The sequence below is a fragment of the Micromys minutus genome, assembly GCF_963924665.1.
Source record: "Micromys minutus genome assembly, chromosome: 2".
NCBI lineage: Eukaryota > Metazoa > Chordata > Mammalia > Rodentia > Muridae > Micromys > Micromys minutus.
The window spans coordinates 92581174-92601100 of NC_137971.1; the positions used below are offsets into that span (position 1 = coordinate 92581174).

General features: G+C 37.0%; 1 protein-coding gene across 1 annotated transcript; it reads right to left on the reverse strand.

Annotated features, from left to right (window-relative positions):
- Positions 1–948, reverse strand: LOC308418062 (olfactory receptor 51H1-like; the record flags this gene model as incomplete). The annotated part of the gene is made up of 1 exon (XM_080913393.1): positions 1–948. The coding sequence occupies one exon, from the start codon at positions 946–948 to the stop codon at positions 1–3; it is 948 nt and encodes a 315-aa protein (XP_080769519.1).
- Positions 949–19927: the final 18979 nt, after the last annotated feature.

Below are 19927 nucleotides of genomic sequence, written 5' to 3' on the forward strand. Positions count from 1 at the left end.
TTAGGCCATGTTCTTTCTCCCCCGGAACACTTGGATGATCCGTCTACGTATCTGCTTGGTCTTCACACTGTAGACAATAGGGTTTAGCACAGGGGGAAGGAGAAGGTAGATATTAGCCATGAACATGTGCACAACTGGCGATAAATGTTTCCCAAATCTGTGGATCATGGTGGCACCGATGAGAGGAATATAAAAAAGGAGCACAGCACAGATGTGGGAGAGGCAGGTGTTGAGGGCTTTCAGCCTCTCAGCTTTGGAGGCAATTGTCAGCACTGTCTTCAGGATGAGTATGTAAGAGAAGAGAATGATGAGAGCATCAAGTCCTAATGTGAGGATGACAACGATGAGGCCATAGAGGCTGTTGACTCGGGTGCTGGCACAGGCTAACCTCATTGCATCTTGGTGAAGACAGTATGAATGAGATAAGACATTAGAATGACAGAAGGGCAACCGCTTTATAAGAAAGGGCACTGGGAAGACCACACAGACTGCCCGGGCAAAGACAACTAGTCCAATCTTTCCAATAAGGCCATGGGTGAGGATGGAAGCATAACGCAGTGGGTCTCGGATAGCCACAAATCTGTCAAAGGCCATGGACACTAAGACTCCAGATTCTACTACTCCAAATCCATGGATGAAGAACATCTGTGTCACACATGCATCAAAGGGAATCTCGGGGGCATTGAACCAGAAGATACTGAGCATAGAGGGCAAGGTGGACATGGAGAGACTAACATCAGTTAGAGCCAAGATGCAGAGGAAGTAGTACATAGGCTCATGGAGGCTCTGCTCTACCTTGACAACTGCTAGGATGGTGCCATTTCCCAGGAGGGTGAGTGTATAGAGAAATCCCAGGGGAAAGGCCATCCATGGGTTCTTGTCTGGCATTCCCGGGATGCCTGTCAGAATGAAACTGTGATGATTGATTTGTGAAGCATTTGAGTTCATCTTGGTAATCTCAGCACTGGATAAAGCTGGTCTCTCTCACTTGACTCACAGTTCCGAAACTGAAAAGATAATTCCATATAAGATAAGCAAATGATTTCATAAATGCACAGAACAAAGAAAAGAATTGGGTTAGCAAATAGTGGCTAGATGACTTTTGTGCCCCTTTTTATTTCAGCTTCCTGACTGAGTGCAATAACTTCCCTTCACTTGGTGTATATACTTTCCTATGCCCTTAACTCACTGTGTTTATGTTAAACTATATGTCATGATAGGAACATTAGTGAATACACAAATGTCAAAAATATACAGTTTTATAAACCTAGTCTTAAGGTAGCAAAGAACAAAGAATAATATATATATATGAATTTATACAAATTTTATTTTCATAGTCTCTTGATACATCAGAAATCTGGGGGCCAATACTAGAAAAATCTTTATTCAAACAACGTTTAAATAATTCCCAAATTTATGTCTGAAACATATGAGAAGTTGATCTTCTCTTCTCATTCTCTTTAGGTGAAAAGGGGAACTTGAAACAAAGTCTCACTGTGTGGAATTGATCTTGAACTTGCAATACTCCTGCCTGAGCCCCTTGAATGCTGTGCTCACAGAGATGTACTGCCATGCCTTATTCCCTTCTGTCCATTCTTACAGCTAATAAATAATGTGACTCTCTACGTCAAATGCTCTATGCCATTTTTCCCACGTGTACACCTCTTTCAGAAAAGTTTTCACTCTTAAGTTACAGTAAACTACTTTTCTAGAAATGTGACTTATCAATCACAAACAAAATTTCCTTTAAGCGCTTCTAATCTGGACTGGAGAAATGGCTGAGCAGTTAAGAGCTCTTCCAGAGGTCCTGAGTTCAATTCCCAGCAATCACATGGTGGCTCACAACCATCTATATTGGGATCTGATGCCCTCTTCTGGTGTGTCTGAAGACAGCGACAGTGTGCTCATATACATAAAATAAATAAGAATAAATAAGCAAATCTTTAAAAATTAATTTTAAATTAAAATTTTAAAAGAACTTCTAATGTGCTTAAAGAAATTCATGAATTCCACTCTCTTATCCCTCAGGTATCTGCCTTCCTCCCTAGCTCTACATCTCTAACAACTTACACCACTTTCTCTTTCATGTGGTCCCTGCAGCCCAGCCAAATTTGCACTTGCATCTCACTAAGGTATTTCCAGATACAAAATTTCTAGAAAAATGACATTTCCAAATTCGTTATCATGTCTCCCACACTTGTTTCTCTTTGCCTGGCCAATCTACCCGTACCAAGTTACCCTTTTCCAAATGCTAGCAGTAATTGAAAACTCTTTGGTGTGTGGTTTTACATGCTGGAAATCCTTTCTTCTTATAAATTAATGTAGTTAATTAAATATTGCATATGTATTTTCAGAAAAGTATATACTTAAACCTTTCTGAACTACGAAGTTGAATGTAATAAAGGAAAAAATGTCATTATTCTTCACTTTATAGAACATATGTGAAGAATACACAAGCATTTTATATGTTCAGTGAGAGGAAAAAAACAGAAAGTGGATTAAAATCGTTAAATATCAGACTATCTAATGGATTTGTGAAAACCCTCAAATGCCTCCCCTATCCCCTTTCAATGGATTGATAACTGTTAACCAAAGGAAATCTCTTCTCAAGGCCAAAGGAAATAAATGGGACAGTTTGAGGTTAGTAATACTAGCAGTTGCATATTTGAGAGAGGTGGGGAATGAGGGAAAGAGAGAAAATATACAGCTTAAGTGCTGGTCTGGGATCCCCTTCTGTTCTGCTTCTGTGAGAAATGAGTAATTGCTTCATAGGATCCATGATTACAAGTAAGGTAGTTTTCAGATTCTGATCTCCTGGAATCCTTAAAAGGAAGAGCCCATGCCCCCTTGCAAAACCATGCTGCCTTGTAACCAACCAGACTTCTTTCCAAATGAATAGTCACCTCTAAGCAAGCACTTCATAGTGCCTGCCCAGTTCTCTGCCTATGTTTTAAGCATAGAGCTTTGTGAGACTTTTCATGTTACATAATAGCCATTCACTTCTCAGGGCCTGTTGGTCCCTCCTTCCAAACAATGCTAATGGCCCCATAATGACCAGGTGGATATCATGCAGGCTATTTTATTGAGAAGTTCTTGAAGAGTCTTTAAGTAACCTTCGGTGGAAACCGCAGGGCCAGCTGAATCACCACTGCATGCAAACAGTTGACCCCTCTTCTTCCCTCCCATTTCCTGCTTTTCTCCTGTCCTGTCCCTTGTCATTCTGGTCCACATTCTACACATTTCCTTCTTAGGACTGTCCCTAAGAATTCATAGTACCCTTTATCCCAGCTCTCAGTTTAAATTCCTGTCTGTCCATTAACCTCATCTATATTTCAGCTTCTCCATGCCCTGTATTCTTTCCTTCTGTATGCATCTTTTATTCCTGCTAAAAACATGTAGCATGTGTGTTTTATTTCCCCCTTAGTGTTCCATCATAGCATTCCCTATAGCATTCAATGTAGCATGATTAATCATTCTCTTCTGCCTTAATCCTATTTGCTCTTAGAATTCTCTGAGGAGTTAATTCTTGAAATACACATAAAGTATCTTTTATATAATCTGCCTGTGCAAAATATATAACAAGATAAGACTTTTCCTACCTGTGTCAACCCCTGTGCTCCAGTTATAATTTATTTATGCTCTGTCTTCCCTGAGACAAACTTGCAATGTATTTATGAAGATAACTCAGACCTCAGTGCCTGTCTATACCCAACAGGACTCTATAGGGATTTTATAACTGCTGTGGAAACATCCCTTGAGGAGTTATATGCAGCTGCTTGGGCTGTTCCATTCTCATGTCTTCAAGAATCTCTAACCCCTTTCTTCAAACAGCACAGACCAAAGCTTTCTTCATCTCAAAGTTTTCATTACATGTTGTGTTCTCTCCTCCCTCCCCCAACCCCTCTCTCTCTCACACACCCACACACACCTCTCATTATATCACTCTGTTATAAGAGTTCCTCCCTCTTTGATTCCATGTCTCCTACCTCTAAAGCCATTCTCTGTCTCGTCTCAGGGATAATAGAATGCCACAATGTGCCCTGAAACTGGGCTAGGGCTCAGTCAATTGTGAATGAAAGAAAAATTTGCCTAGATTTTGTCCCTTAGAAATTCAAAGTTCTTTGGATCTGTGGAAGACTCTTGGATTTTCTGGTTAATAATGTCTCTCTCTGGTGTCTATGCTCTTTCATTTGTTTTAATACACTTTTGTGTAATGAAACCTGTTGTCAATGAGATCATTCTGTTTTTTGAATTATGTTGGCTTGACATAAAGTTTTTATTTATTTTTATCTCATACAATACATCCCAACCAGTTTCCCCTCCACTCCTCCAAGTCCTCTCCCGACATTCCCTCTCCCCTAGATCTACTTCCCCTCAGTGTCCCTTCAAAAAAGAACAGGCCTCCCAGAGATATCATAATTTCTGAACACAATGTAATAAGATACAATAAAAGTAGGCACAAGCCCTCATACCAAGGCAACCCAGAATGAGGAAAAGGGTCCCAAGAACAGTCAAAAGGGTCAGAGACACCTCCACTCCCACTGCTAGGAGTCCCACCCCCAAAAAAATGAAAGCTAGCACCCAAAGCATATAAGCAGAGAACCTAGTGCAGACCTATGCAGGCTCTGTGACTGATCCTTCACTCTTCGAGAGCTTTATGAGCCCTGTTTAGTTGAATTCTGTAATCTGTGTTCTCCTGTTGTCCATGAGCCCTCTGGCTCCTATAACCCTTCTTTTCTTCCACATGTTCCCCAAGAATCAAGGGGAAAGGCCCAATAGAGATCACCAATTTGGGCTTTGTCCACACAATGTTTGCTTATGGGTCTCTGCATCTGTCCCCATCAGCTGCTAGAAGAAGCCTCCTTAATGGCAACTGGGCTAGACACCAACAAATGAGTATAGTGGACTATCATTAGAAATCATTTCGTTGAGTTTTTTTTTCTCTCCCCTCCTTCCCATCCTAGGTCTCTGTGCTATCCAGCCTCCAGTTTCTAGTTGTCAAGGCAGTGTCTGGCAGGAGCTCCCTCTCATGACATGGACCTGAAATTAAGACAGTCATTGCTTGGCCACTCCCACAAGTTCTGTGCCTCCATTGACACAGCATATCTTGCAAGCAGGATAGATTTTAGGTCAAAGGTTTTGTGGCTGGATTAGTGTCCCAGTCCCATCACATGCCTGGTTACAGAAGATGGCCTGTTCAGGCTCCATATGCTACATGGCTAGGAATCCTCACTAGAATCACCACATAAAATCCTGGGATTTGTTTTAACTGCACTAGGTTTCTACATCATCCCCCAAATGTCCTTCAATTTCAATCATCTTTCCTGTACTGTCTTCCTTTATTCTTCCCTGCTCACCTGATCTATCCTGTTCCTATCCTGACCCTCTTCCAGGACACACATAAAACTCACACTATTTCCTCTTCCCAGGGAGATCCATGCACCAAGCCTCCCCCAAGAGCCCTCCTTGTTACATAACCATTGTGGGTCACATGATTATCAGTTAGACTGGCACTATTTGTTGAAGACACACTCTTATGTGCAATGTATTTTTCTGACTTCTTTATTAAAAAACTATGTGTCCACAGGTGTATATATTTATGTCTGGGTTTTTTATTCAATTCCATTGATCACATGTCTGTTTTTATGCCAATACTGTGTAGATTTTATTGTTACAGCTCTGTAGCACAGCTTAAAATCAGGATGAGCATAATAATACTCTGTAATCTGTAAATTATTTTATTGTTTGGTGTTGTTTTAGATACCTTGTGGTTTTTGTTTTTTCATATGAAGTTGAGTATTGTTCTTTCAAGGTCTATAAAGAACTGTATTAGAATTTTGATGGAGATTACATTGAGTCTGTCTTTTTACTATGTCAATCCTATAGATCTATGAGCATCTTTTCATCTTATGATAGCTTCTTCAGTTTCTTTTCGTCAAAGACTTGAAGTTTTTTTTTTTCATATCTCTTTTTTTATAGAATATTTTCTTTACTTTTCAAATGTGATCCCCTTTCCTCGTTTTCCCTCTGAATACTCCCACCCACCCCTCCTCCTCCTGCTACAAGTCTTTTATTTGCTTGGTTAGAGCTACCCTAAGATGGTTTGAAATATTTGTAGCTATGATAAAGGTTGTTGTTGTCCTGATTTCTTTTTCATTGAGTTTGTCATTTGTCTATTGTCTTATTGCTATAGAGAGATGCTGCACAGATGCTGAACAAGCAGTGAAGCCACTGGCTTAGGCTACCTCCAGTTTGTGAGTATTTTTGCATCTATGTTCATGAGGGAAATTGGTCTGCAATTCTCTGTTATTGTTGTTATTGTTGTTGAATTCTTGTGTGGTTTGGGTATCAAAGTGACTGTGGTTTCATAAAATAATTTTGACAATGTGCCTTTTGTTTCTACTTTTTAGAATAATTTGAGGAGGGTTGGCATTATTTCTTCTTTAATAGTCTGGTAGAATTCTGCACTAAAAACATCGGGCCCTAGACTGGCTTTGGTTGGGACATTTTAATGACTGTTTCTACTTCCTTTGGGTTACGGGTCTATTTTGATTATTTATCTAATCTTGATTTAACTTTAGTAGGTGGTATCTACAAAGAAAATTATCTATTTCCTTTAGATTTTCTGTGTCTATTGTGCCCCCTTCTTGTTTGTGATTTTAATTTGGATATTGTTTCTCTCTGCCTTTTAGGTAGTTTGGATAAGGATTTATTGATCTTGTTGATTTTCTCAAAGAATAAACTCTTTGTTTCACTGATTCTTTGTATTGTTCTCTTTGTTTCTATTTTTTGGTTTTAGTTCTTAGTTTAATTATTTCTTGATGTCTACTTCTCTTGGGTATATTTGGTTCTTTTTGTTCTAAAGCTTTTACGTATGCTGTTAAGTTGCTAGTATGAGACCTCACTAATTTCTTTATAAAGGCACTTAATGCTGTGAACTTTCATCTTAGTTTTACTTTTATTCTGCCCCATAAGTATGAGTACATTGTGTCTTCATTTTCATAAATTTTAGAAAGTCTTTAATCTCATTCCTTATTTCTGCATTGACCCTGAAATTATTCAATAGAGAGTTGCTCTGTTTCTATGAATTTGTAGATTTTCTGTTGTTTCTGTTGTTGAAATTCAACTTCAATCTACAGTGGTCTGATAGAATGCAAAAAGTTATTTCAAACTTCTTGTATCTGCTGAGCCTTGCTTTATCCTAGTATCTATTCAGTTTTGGAGAAAGTTTCATAAACTGCTGAGAAGGTCCACTCACATTGGTGAAATGCTCTGTAAATATCTGTTGGGTCCATTTGGTTTATAACATCAGTTAGAATATTTTTCTCCTCAGTTTTTTGTCTAAATGATATGTCTGTTGATGAGAGTCAGGTGTTGAAGTTTCCCACTATTAACATGTATGGGTCAATATGTGATTTAAGCTTTAGTAATGTTTCTTTTACAAACAAGGGTGCCATTACATTTGAGGCATAGATTGTAAGAATTGAAAGACTGTCTTGGTGTATATTTCCTTTGATAGGCATGAAGTATTCTTCCTCACATCTTTTAATTAATTTTGGTTTGAAGATTTGTTTTTTGGTTTGATTTGATTTTGAATTTTTTAGATGTTAGAATACCTACACCAGCTTCTGTTGATGGTGGTTGGTTGGTTGGTTGGTTGGTTGGTTGGTTGGTTGGTTGGTTAGTTGGTTGGTTGGTTGGTTTTGATGCATTTGGTTTGAAGTTCTTTTTCCAATCCTTTACCCTGAGGTAATATCTATATTTGATATTGAGATATGTTTCTTGTCTACAGGAGGACAGATCCTGTTTTCAAATCTATTCTGTTAAGTCTGTGTTTCTTTTAAATTGGGAAATTAAGTTCATTGCTTTGAGAGATATCAATGATAAATAATAGTTAATTTCTGATTTTTGTTGTTGTTGGAAGTGGTGTGTGTGTGTGTGTGTGTGTGTGTGTGTGTGTGTGTGTGTGTTTCTCTTCTTTTGGTTTTGCTGGTGTAAGATTATTGTGTTTCCATGAGTATAGTTAACCATTTGGGTTGGAGTTTTACTTCTTCTGTAAGGATAGATTTGTGAATAGATATTGTGTATATTTGACTTTTTCATGGGCTACCTTGTGAGCTCTATCTATGGTGACTAAAAGTTTTCCTGGGTATAGTAGTGTACACTGGCATCTATGATGTTTTAGAAAACTCTCTAGCTCTTTCTGGACTTTGAAGTCGCCCTTGAAAATTTGTGTGTGATTCTAATAACTCTGCCTTGTTACTTACTATTTTTCCTTTGTAGCTTTTAATATTCTTTCTTTTTTCTGTATGTTTTTTTTTTTTTTTTTTTTTTGATTTATTGTATGAAGAGACCTTTTTCTATTCTACTCTATTTGGTGTTCTGTATACTTCTTTACCTTTGTAGACATCTCTTCCAAAGTTAAAAAAAGCTTTTTCTGCTACAATTTTGTTGAAAATAATTTCTGGGTCTTTATACTGAGATTCTTTTCTTTATCCTATTTTATTATTTTTAGGTTTGATCTGTTATGGATCTCCTGGATGTTTTGTGTAATTTTTTCGATTTGAGATCACTTTTACTACAACAACAACTGGTTTCTACAGTCTGTGCTTTTTTAAGTTTGCCCTTCTTGCTCCTTTAAATCTCCTTTGTTTATTTACATAAGTTTATTCACAACTTCAAAGCAAATAATTACATGTCGGATATAAATTATTTATGTAGTGCTACTTTTTTCTTAGTCATAATGAGCATATATAGCAGAACTTTATTTTCCTTTATGCTATTTTTATTAAGTTTATTTCAGCTAATATATAAAAACCTTTAAAAATTATATATTACAGCAATATGTAATATTACATGTATGCATTTACTAGATAATGTTAAATCAACTTAAACATATATGACTTTTTTAACTTTATTTTACAAAATAAAGATAAAAAAAATGTTTAAACATTTTTGCATAAATGTATTCAAATACGTTTTTGTCAGGGATTGGCTTTCTTTTTCTTTTTTTTTTTTTTTTAAGGTTTGATACTCTGCATTAAGGTCTTACTAGTTACAATGAGCAAAAAGTACATGTAAAATAGGATGTAACCCGGAATTAGTCAACATTACCTTGGTGTGGAAGGATTAAGCATAATGTCTTTTTTGTTTGTTTGTTTGTTTGTTTTCTTTTCTTTTTTTCTTGAACTTCACACAGTCTGTGAGTTGTTTCTGGGGAAGTCTGAGCCTCTGGGGTTAGCATCCCACTATAAGTAACTGCATATTATGTCTGTTCTTCTGTTACTGGATTATCTCAGTCAAGATGATATTCTCTAGATGCAACCATTTTCTTAAGAATTTGGTTAAGTCATTATTTCTGATGGCTGAGTAGTACTTCATTGTGTAAATGTACGACAATTTTTGTATCCATTCATCTACTAAAGGACATCTGGGTTCTGTCCAGTTTCTGGCTATTATAAATAGAGCTGCTATGAACATTATGGTGCATGTATCTTTGTTGTATATTGGAGTGTCTCTGGGGTATATGCCAAGAAGTGGAATAGCTGGATCTTCAGGTAGTACTATGTCCAATTTTCTCAGGAATCGACAGACTGATTTCCAGAGTGGTTGTATTAGTTTGCAACCCCACCAACAGTGAAGACGTGTTCCTCTTTATCAACAACCTCGCCAGCATCTGCTGTCATTTGAGTTTTGAATCTTGGCCACTCTGGTGTGAGGGGGAATCTCAGGGTTGTTTTGATTTGCATTTCCCTGATGGCTAGGATGTGGAGCACTTCCTTAGATGTTTCTCAGCCATTCCATATTCCTCAATTGAGAACGTTTTGTTTACCTCTGTACCACAGTTTTAATAGGGTTATTTGATTCTTTGGTGTCTAGGTTTTTGAGTTCTTTGTATACCTTGGATATTAGGCCTCTATCTGAGGTGGACTTGGTAAAGATCTTTTCCCATTCTGTTGGCTGCTGTTTTGTTTTCTTGACAATGTCCTTAGCCTTACAGAAACTTTGCAATCTCATTAAGTCCCATTTGTTAATCTTTGACCTTAGAGCTTGAGCCATTGGTGTTTTGTTCAGAAAATTTTCTCCTGTGCCTATGTGTTCTAAGGTTTTCCCTACTTTCTCATCTAATAGTTTCAGTGTATCTGGTTTAACGTGGAGATCTTTGATCCACTTACTCTTGAGCTTTGTACAAGGAGATAAGAAAGGGTCTATTTTCATTCTTCTGCATGCTGAGTGCCAGTTGGACCAACACCCTTTGTTGAATAGGCTGTCCTTTTTTCATTAAATGTTTACAGCTCCTTTGTCAAAAATCAAGTGATCATGTAAATAAGGGCTCATGTCTGGATCTTCTATTCTATTCCATTTATCCACATGCCTATTTCTGTACAAGTACCATGCAGTTTTCAGCACAATTGCCTTGTAATATAGCTTGAGGTCAGGGATAGTGATTTCCGCGGATGTTTTCTTGTTGTTGAGGATGGATTTCGCTATTCTAGGTCTTTTGTTATTCCAGATGAAATTGCACATTGATCTTTCCAGTTCCATGAAGAACTGGGTTGGAATTTTGATGGGGATTGCATTGAATCTGTAGATTGCTTTTGGTAGGTTGGCCATTTTTAAAATGTTGATTCTTCCAATCCATGAGTGTGGGAGATCTTTCAATTTTCTGAGATCTTCATCCATTTCCTTCTTTAGAGGTTTAAAGTTCTTGTCATACAGGACCTTCACTTGCTTAGTTAGAGTCACACCAAGGTATTTCATAGTTTTTGTGACTATTGTGAAGGGTATCTTTTCCCTAATTTATTTCTCCACAGGTGTATCCTTTGAATATAGGAAGGCTACTGATTTGTTTGAGTTAATTTTATATCCAGCCACATTGCTAAACTTGTTTACCAGCTGTAGGAGTTCTCTGGTGGAATTTGTGGGGTCACTTAAGTACACTATCATGTCATCTGCAAAAAGTGATGCTTTTAATTCTTCCTTTCCAATTTGTATCCCTTTGATTTACATTTGCTGTCTAATTGCTCCAGCCAGGACTTCCAGTACTGTGTTGAATAGGTAGGGGGAAAGAGTGGACAGCCTTGTTGAGTCCCTGATTTTTGTGGGATTGCTTCAAGTTTCCCACTGTTAAATTTGATGTTGGCTGTTGCTTTGCTGTATATTGCTTTTATTATGTTTAGGTATGGACCTTGGATTCCTGTTCTTTCCAGGACTTTTAACATGAACGGGTGTTGAATTTTGTCAAATGCTTTCCCAGCATCTAATGAGATGACCATGTGGTTTTGTTCTTTGAGTTTGTTTATATGGTGGATTACATTGATGGATGTCCTTATATTAAACCATCCCTGCATCCCAGGGATGAAGCCTACTTGATCATGGTGAATGATTGTTTTGGTGTGTTCTTGGAATCGGTTTGCAAGGATTTTGTTGAGCATTTTTGCATCAATGTTCATAAGTGAGGTTGGTCTGAAGTTCTCTTTCCTTGTAGGGTCTTTGTGTGGTTTAGGAACGAGGGTTATTGTAGCTTCAAAAAATGAGTTAGGTAGTATTCCATCTGATTCTATCTTGTGGAATAGTTTGGAAAGTATTGGTGTTATGTCCGCAATAAATGTCTGATAAAATTCTGCACTGAACCCATCTGGACCTGGCTTTTTTTTTGGTTGGGAGGCTTTTGATGACTTCTTCTATTTCTTTGGGTGTTATGGGATTATTTAGATGGTTTACCTGGTCCTGGTTTAACTTTAGGATCTTGTATCTGTCTAGGAATTCATCCATTTCCTCCAGATTTTCCAACTTTGTGGAGTATAGGCTTTTGTAGTAGGATCTGATGATTTCTTAAATTTCCTCATTTCAGTTGTTAAGTCTCCACTTTCCTTTCTGATTTTGTTAATTAGTATACTCTCTCTTTGCCCTCTAGTTAGTCTGGCTAGGGGTTTATCACTCTTGTTGATTTTCTCAAGGAACTAGCTCTTGGTTTTGTTGATTATTTCAATGCTTCTTTTTGTTTCTATTTGGTCTGTTTCTGTGCTAAGATTGATAATTTCTTGCCGTCTACTGCTCTTGTGTGTATCTGCTTCCTTTTGTTTTAGAGCTTTTAGCTGTGCTGTCAAGTTGCTCATGTATGCTCTCTCCAGTTTCTTTTTGTAAATGCTCAGAGCTATGTTTTCCTCTCAGTACTGCTTTCATTGCATCCCATTGGTTTGGGCATGTTGTGTTTTCGTTTTTGTTGAATTCTAGAAAATCCTTAATTTCTTTCTTTATTTCTTCTTTGACCCTGCTATCATTTAACAGAGCGTTGTTTAGTTTCCAAGTGTATGTGTGCTTTTTGTTGTCTTTGTTGTTGTTAAAGACCAGCCGTAGACCATGGTGATCTGAGAGGATGCATGGGAGTATTTCAATCTTCTTATATCGATTGTCGCTCATTCTGTGTCCAATTATGTGGTCAATTTTCGAGAAGGTGCCATGGGTTGATGAGAAGAAGGTGTATTCTTTTACTTTAGGATGATATGTTCTGTAGGTATTTATTAATTCCAGTTGGTTCATAGTCTCTGCTAGTTTTACAGTATCCTTGTTCAGTTTCTGTTTCCATGATCTGTCCATTGGTGAGAGTTGGGTATTAAAGTCTCCCATTATTATTGTGTGGGATAAAATGTATTTTTTGAGCTGTAGTAGGGTTTCTTTTATGAATGTGGGTGCTTTTGTATTTGGAGCATATATGTTAAGGATTGAGAGTTTCTCCTGACAGAATTCACCTGTAATGAGTAAAAAGTGTCCGTCCTTATCTTTTTTTGATAACTTTTGGTTGGAAATTTACTTTATTTGATATTAGAATAGCCACTCCAACTTGCTTCTTGGGGATGTTTGTTTGGAAGTTTTTTGTCCAACCTTTACTCTGAGATAGTGTCTGTCTTTGTCTCTGAGATGAGTTTCCTGTATGCAGCAAAGTGCTGGATTTTGTTTATGTATCCCGTCTGATAGCCTATGTCTCTTTATTGGGGAGTTGAGTCCATTTATGTTAATAGATATCAAGGAATAGTGGTTGCTGTTTCCTGCTATTATTTCTTTTATAGGTTGAGTTGTGTCTGTGTCTCTTTCTTCTTTTTGTTTTCTTGCTTAGGAGTTTTCCTGTTTTTACTAGGATGTAGTTCCCCTCATTGATTTGGGTTTTCCACCTATAATTCATTGTAGTGCTGGGTTTGTGGTCAGATATTGTGCAAATTTAGATTTGTCTTATAATATCTTCATTTCTCCATGTATGGTGATTGATAGTTTGGCTGGGTATAGCAGCTTGGGCTCTCTTAGGGTCTGCATGATGTCTGTCCAGGCTCTTCTAGCTTCCATAGTCTCTGTTGAAAAATAGGGTGTGATTCTGATTGGTCTGCCTTTATATGTTACCTGACCTTTTTCCCTTACTGCTTTTAGTATTCCTTCTTTGCATTGAGCACTTTGTGTTTTGACTATTATGTGTCTGGAAGAATTTCCTTTCTGGTCCAACCTATTTGGATTTCTGTAGGCTTGTTTCATGCTCATGTTCATCTCATCCTTAAGGGTAGGGAAGTTTTCTTCTACAATTTTGTTGAAGATATTTACTGTGCCTCTTTGTTGATATTCTTCGCCCTCTTCTATTCCTATTATCCTTAGGTTTTGTCTTCTCATTGTATCCTGGATATCCTGGACATTTTGGGTTAGGAGCTTTCTGGTTTTTGCATCTTCTCTGACTGTTTTGTCTATATTTGAATGTTGTCTTCGGCCCCTTAGATTCTCTCTTCCATCTCTTGTATTCTATTGGAAATGCTTGTATCTGTGACTCCTGATTTTTTTCTTCGGTGTTCTACCTCTAGGGTTATATCTTTTAGTGTTTTCTTTATTGTGTCAATTTCCATTTTAAATTTCTTCTTCCATTCCTTCATCTCTTTGGTTGTTTTTCTCTAGTTCTTTGAGTTCTTTGAGTGTTTTTCTTGTTTCCTCTTTAAAAGCTTCTGATTCTTTTTGCTTTTCCTCCCGTGCTTGTTTAAGGATCTCTATCGTCGTCTTGAGGTATGATTTTAGGTCTGCGTCTTCTTTTTCTGGAGTGTTTGGCATTCCGCTGTTTGCTGTGATGGGAGAGCTGGGTACTGGTGTTGCCAGGTTGTCTTGGTTCCTTGGGATATGCTCTTTCGCTTTCCTCTTGCCATCTTGTTGTCAGTGATATGTTCTTGCCTTTCCCTTGTACCTGGTCTGTGTCCCTGGATCTCCGCTGGTCAGGTGGCGGATGGGCTGAGCCTTGTTTTGTGCCCCAAAGCCGCCTGGTGGGAGCAGTGGTCCCAATGCTGGGACAGTGGTCCCTGGATCAGACAGGGCAGGGGCGCACCTTTTGTGCCCACTCGGCAGAGATCTCTCTGCCCCTGGCTATTCGGATCCCTTTCTCACCAGCTTTATCTCTGGGAACTCAACATATATGTCTTAAAACATTTATTCTTTCTTATGAAATACTTACAGACATTTGAAATATAAATTTTTCTAATTTGTAGCTACCCTACCATACAATAGATCACAGAAACTTTTTTTTTTTAGTTTATTAATACCTTCTTTAACTCTGTGCACTATCTTGTCACTTCAGGTTTTTTATTCCTTTTCCTTGTAAAACTGCAAATTTTGTTTTCTGTTTCCTTTGGAGTCTTGTCTGAAATGCCTTACACATTACACAGTCCTGAGAGCTTTTCTTTCTGGTTTCTTCTGGTGTTTTCATTATAGTCCCAGTTCCCAGCACTAGATAAATACCCATGAAGATCAGGATGAGAAGTTCAAAGTTTCCTTAGCTCTAGTGAGAATTGAAAACCAGCATGAGGTATGTGAGATGTTTCCTAAAAAATACAAAACAAATAACTTTTAAAAGATTGATTTACAGAGTATTTTTCATTTGCCATAGTTTTATATATCCTTAGTAAATGTTGAGAAAATAAAACCTACCAGCATAATATTTAAACAAAGAGATTTATTATTCTCAAACAAGGTGATTTAATGTCTCTACCTGAATTTCTTCACTGATAAATTGGAATTAATGTATAACATGCTATTTACTACATTATATTTAAAAATTAATTAACTACATGTGCAGACTTTGTCATATTTTCTAGAAAACCTTCACAAATACATCATTATGGTAACTTATGAAGATAATATTCATCAAAAAATAGAATCTTTGTGTATTAAAAATTAGACTTCAATTTAATGTAGGGTGTTACCAAGATTTAGTAACTCTTTGCTACATAAAGCATGGCCCTCAAACAAGTATTATATCACCTGGAAGCTTGTTAAAGACAAAAAGAAAAAAGAAAAAAAGAAGAGACATTCTTTCAACTTCAAGCTATGGTAATCAGCACACTTTAACAAGACCTCCCAAGTGATTTGTATACAAGTCAACATTTGAGAAGCACTGTTGTAACCCACTTCTTGAAAATCTCTACTGCAAGCAGCAGGGATATGGCATTAACCCCAGAATATTCACAAGCTAAGGAGATGACAATTATGTCTGCTATATAATTTAAATAACAGTAACATGTTTGCATACCTTTTTTACCCTAAATGGCTTATGGCACATGGTAGAGAGCATAAGAAAGTGTGACAGAAAATCAAAAGGTGATTTATTCAACAAGTGCATAAACTTTAGGCAGCACAAGAATCTTCAAATGTTTGCAGAGATTGCAACCTCAGAAGTTCTGTTAGTAAAACCTAATGATCAAGTGTACAGATTCACTAAGCCAAGGAGTGTTTTGGGAATGCCACCAGAGCATGAAGGAAGAGCCAGGTTTCTATACATGAGTATGCCCCATGTGCATTCATATACACATGGTTGATATATATTGATACAAATAAGTATCAATACACAAGCTCAGTTTTAACCAGCAGCCCTTTTTCCTGGATCTAATTTCACTAGAACCCGATTATATTGTCCAAGGAAATAATTTTATTTTATGCCATCAATATCACATTTTGGAAAAAGCCAACAGAATTCATCATTAATCTCTTTATTGTAGAAAGTAGGGCAGTGTGTTATGAAAATGTAAGAATCAAACCTTTCATCTTGTATGACTAATATATCTATAGAAAGAAAGGAAAAAGAAAATGAAGACATTTCCAAAATACAGAATAATTCTCCTTCTAGTTGGATCATTTTAGTCAGTCTCCTGAAGTCAGTGCTCTGATAGAAACACATCATCCACAGTTTTATTTTCCAAGATTTCACTTTTTACTCCTCTAACAGGTTTTCTGTTATTTAATATCTGAATTTAATCAAAATTCAGTAGAATGTATTTTTGAATCTGCTTATATTGCTTCTCAATGACTTTTCCATATTTTTGTCTCGTGTTATGTTTTCTTAAGAGGGTCTTACCATTAGCTCCAGTTAGCCTAGAATTCACCATGTAGACTAAGGTAGCCCCAAACTCCATAATTATAGTATGAAACATCATTCAATTTTTTAATGTCTAGTTCATGATTTTTCAGCACATGGGGATTACTATGCTATTAATAGGAATAATGGAGGTGCTCATACTATAGTCAGGAAATATTTGAGGGTTTATTCGTCACTTATTCCCCAAGTCCCCTCAGAAAAATCAGTCATGCACTTCATTGTTGGCAGACCATATAGCACCACACAGACACATGGCTTGGTTTCATTTCATGTTGCTGTAATTATATAAGCCTGACAAAGGGTCATTTAGCTCATAATTCTAAGTTATTCAGTTAGCTAGAATATTCTACAGATAACTGGTAATTGCATTTGATGTATCATATAGCTTAACTTTTAAGTCTCTTTGTTGGCTTCAATGAGAATGGAATCTTGAAAGCATCCAGTATTATTGTATAAGCATCTAAGTGACATACTGTGATAATTAGTATTTTATAAAATTGAGAGCCCCAACATTCAACAAATATATTTACAATTATTTTCTTCTTAGTGTATTTCCCCTTATCAATATATAGTGGTCTTTTGAATTCTTAAAATTTTGGTTTAGTCTACTTTATAAGCTATAAAAGCAACTACACCAGTTTGTTTTGAGCTTCCATTTACTTGAAAGTTTGACTTTAATCTGTGTTTTGGCCAGTAAGGTGTGTTTCTTGAAGAAAACAGATTATAGGAGTGTGTTTTTTAATCAAATCAGCTGGTCTGTCTATTTTTATTAGTGACTTAAGTTTGTTTGCATTTAAGGTTACTACTGAGAGATGTTTAGTGAGTCCTGTAAGTTTTATGCCTTGTTGGATGATTGTTTGTTTGATTTTTATCCCCTGTCAGAATTGGGCTCTTGCTGGTCTGCTGTTGTGGACATGGTGGGTGCCTTCCTGTCTCTTGTTTATGTAAAGCCTTCTGCAGACATCTCCTTAACTCCTTAGTTTGGAGACATGTAGCTGAGGAGCTTTGATACTTCAGTGGAGTCCTGTTGTCCTTCTTTTTCATGCTTTTTGCATGTTTGGTTTTGTTGTTGGTACATTTGTTGGCTTCAACACTTCTAGTTCTTACCTGAGGATCTATGGGGAGGCTACTTTTAAGAGAAGAAAGGAAAAAGCAAGCAACAATTTAAGAAATGAAAGCAAAATCTTTCCCAGATTTTTCATTTCAAAAATAAAATTAGATAAATTTAAGATGGTAATAAAAATGAAAGCAAAAAACCTTTTTAGTAACAATAATAGCAGTAATAATATGACAAAATAAAGGGAAGAGGGAGACACCAAGGAAAAATAGGGAGCAATGTCATAAAGATTGACCAATAATGAAATAAAATGTGTATACAAAAATTATGTATCAAAGGTAAAATATTAACATGATAAAATAAAAATACTACTAAAATTGAAATAAAGAAAATTGCAGCTCAAGGAGCAATAAAATACAGAAGCTGAAGCCATTGTTGGAACAGCTTCATCCTCAGCCCTAGAGAACTTCAGGGTGCGAGTTACCAGTTATGGGGTGAGGAGAAGGTCAACTGGCCTCGAGTTTGATCTTGCCAGTGGTTTATTTTGGTGTTGGGTCCTTATTGGACAAGAATCCAGTCTGTTGGGCTTGTTCTCACTTTAGTAATTTCCATTTTTTGTGGACCATGAGTATATGCTTGCCACACTTCTATTTGAAGACAATGGAATGGGAAGGTTCCCTTATCCTCCAGAGAAGAACAACCATGGTGGGGGGGAGGGAGTCCTGGCACCAAAATGAATAGAACAGCTTATGTGGACAATGAGACAACTACTCTCCTGCACAGATTAAGATGTTGTCTAACATGAGCATAATTCCCAACTATAATCTTTAGCACTGTTCTTTAAGATGGAGTATCAAAAGGAGATTGCATGCAGGATTAAAGTTCTTAAAGGTTTATTATCATTTAAGTGAGTTTGGGTTTTATTAATTCTGCTACTGAACAGTTAACTTAAAACACATACACATGCATCTCATGCCCTCACCCTCCAACACACACACACACACACACACACACACACACACACACACACACACACACACAACTTGTGTCCTGCAAATGGCTTATCGTATGACTGTAGTGACCTGCTTACAGTGAACCAGTACCACACCTTGAAGAGAACTCTGTGCCATTTTAAAAACAAGCCACCAGGACTGTGTCCTTTGCAATATCAGTAATTAGCGTCTCACCTAATAATTTACTTCAGTGAGTAAATTATTCTACTGATGCATAAAATAGCAAAAGCAAATATCAACATGGAGCAGATCTCCACTCTACTGTCTGTGCAGATGTGTACTTTGATTTTTTTCCTAGATATAATGTGGGGAGCTGACTGATTATTGCTTAATTTGATACTATATTATTTCTGAATAGATGCTTATTTTTTTCCTAGATCTAAGTTAGCACATCGTATATATTTTTAATTTTGGCTATGTTCACATTCAGTCTAAGCATCCAAGTGTACCTTAGCCTTTGAAGTCACTCTGTCCCATTGTTGATGGTGTGCCTTGAATGTAATATTGTAACTCTGATAGGCTTCAACTTCCCATTTATTTCTTCCCTCATTATACCTGTAATAACTGACCCATGATTTCTATTACAAACTAAATGAATCATTTTAAATATCTTTTATATTTTAAAAATATTTATATACAGTTATTTTTCCCTGCCCCAACTCTATTCTCATTCTCTCTCGATAAATCATAAAACAAAAAGCAAAACAAATCAAAATAAACAAAAAGACAAAAGATACCACAATAAAACAAAAGGTACACACAAAAGAAACATGCAGTCCATTTTGTATTGGTCAACTACTCCTGGGAACAGGACCCGCCCTGGAGCGTTGCTGACATAGCCAGTGACACTCTATTGGGGATCTTCGATTGACTTAAAGAATTTTTTATTGTATTTTGAGGGCAGGAACCTAGAGACAGAAGCCTATACAGGGGCCATGGAGGAATGCTGCTTATCAGCCAACTTTCTTATATAACTGAGAACCACCGTCCCAGAGATGGCAACCACTCACATGAACGGATCCTCCAACATCAGTCACTAATCAAACACAATCTTTCCATTGGCTTGTTTATAAGTCAATATGATGGAGAAATTTTCACAAGTAAGTATTCCTCTAAATGACTCTAGCTTGTGTCATGTTGACAAAAACACTAGCCAGCACAACTATTTTCTAAGTACTGATCAAGTAAAACATACATGTGTAGAATCCATTGTGTCTCTAAATTGCAGCTTCATATTAAACTGATCCCTTTTGCACTGAACTCCTATCGATGGATCAGGGGTCATGGAGTGGGAAGGAACAGTTTCTCTTCCTTGGGGCCTCATGTGACTCAAAAAGAGTAAAGACCACGGGGGCAATTGGCAAATACAGTCACTTTCTTATTAAAACAATACCTTTTGTCAACCTATGTCTGCACCCTATTAGCTATACAATTCAGATTCGTAAAATACCATGTTGTATTATT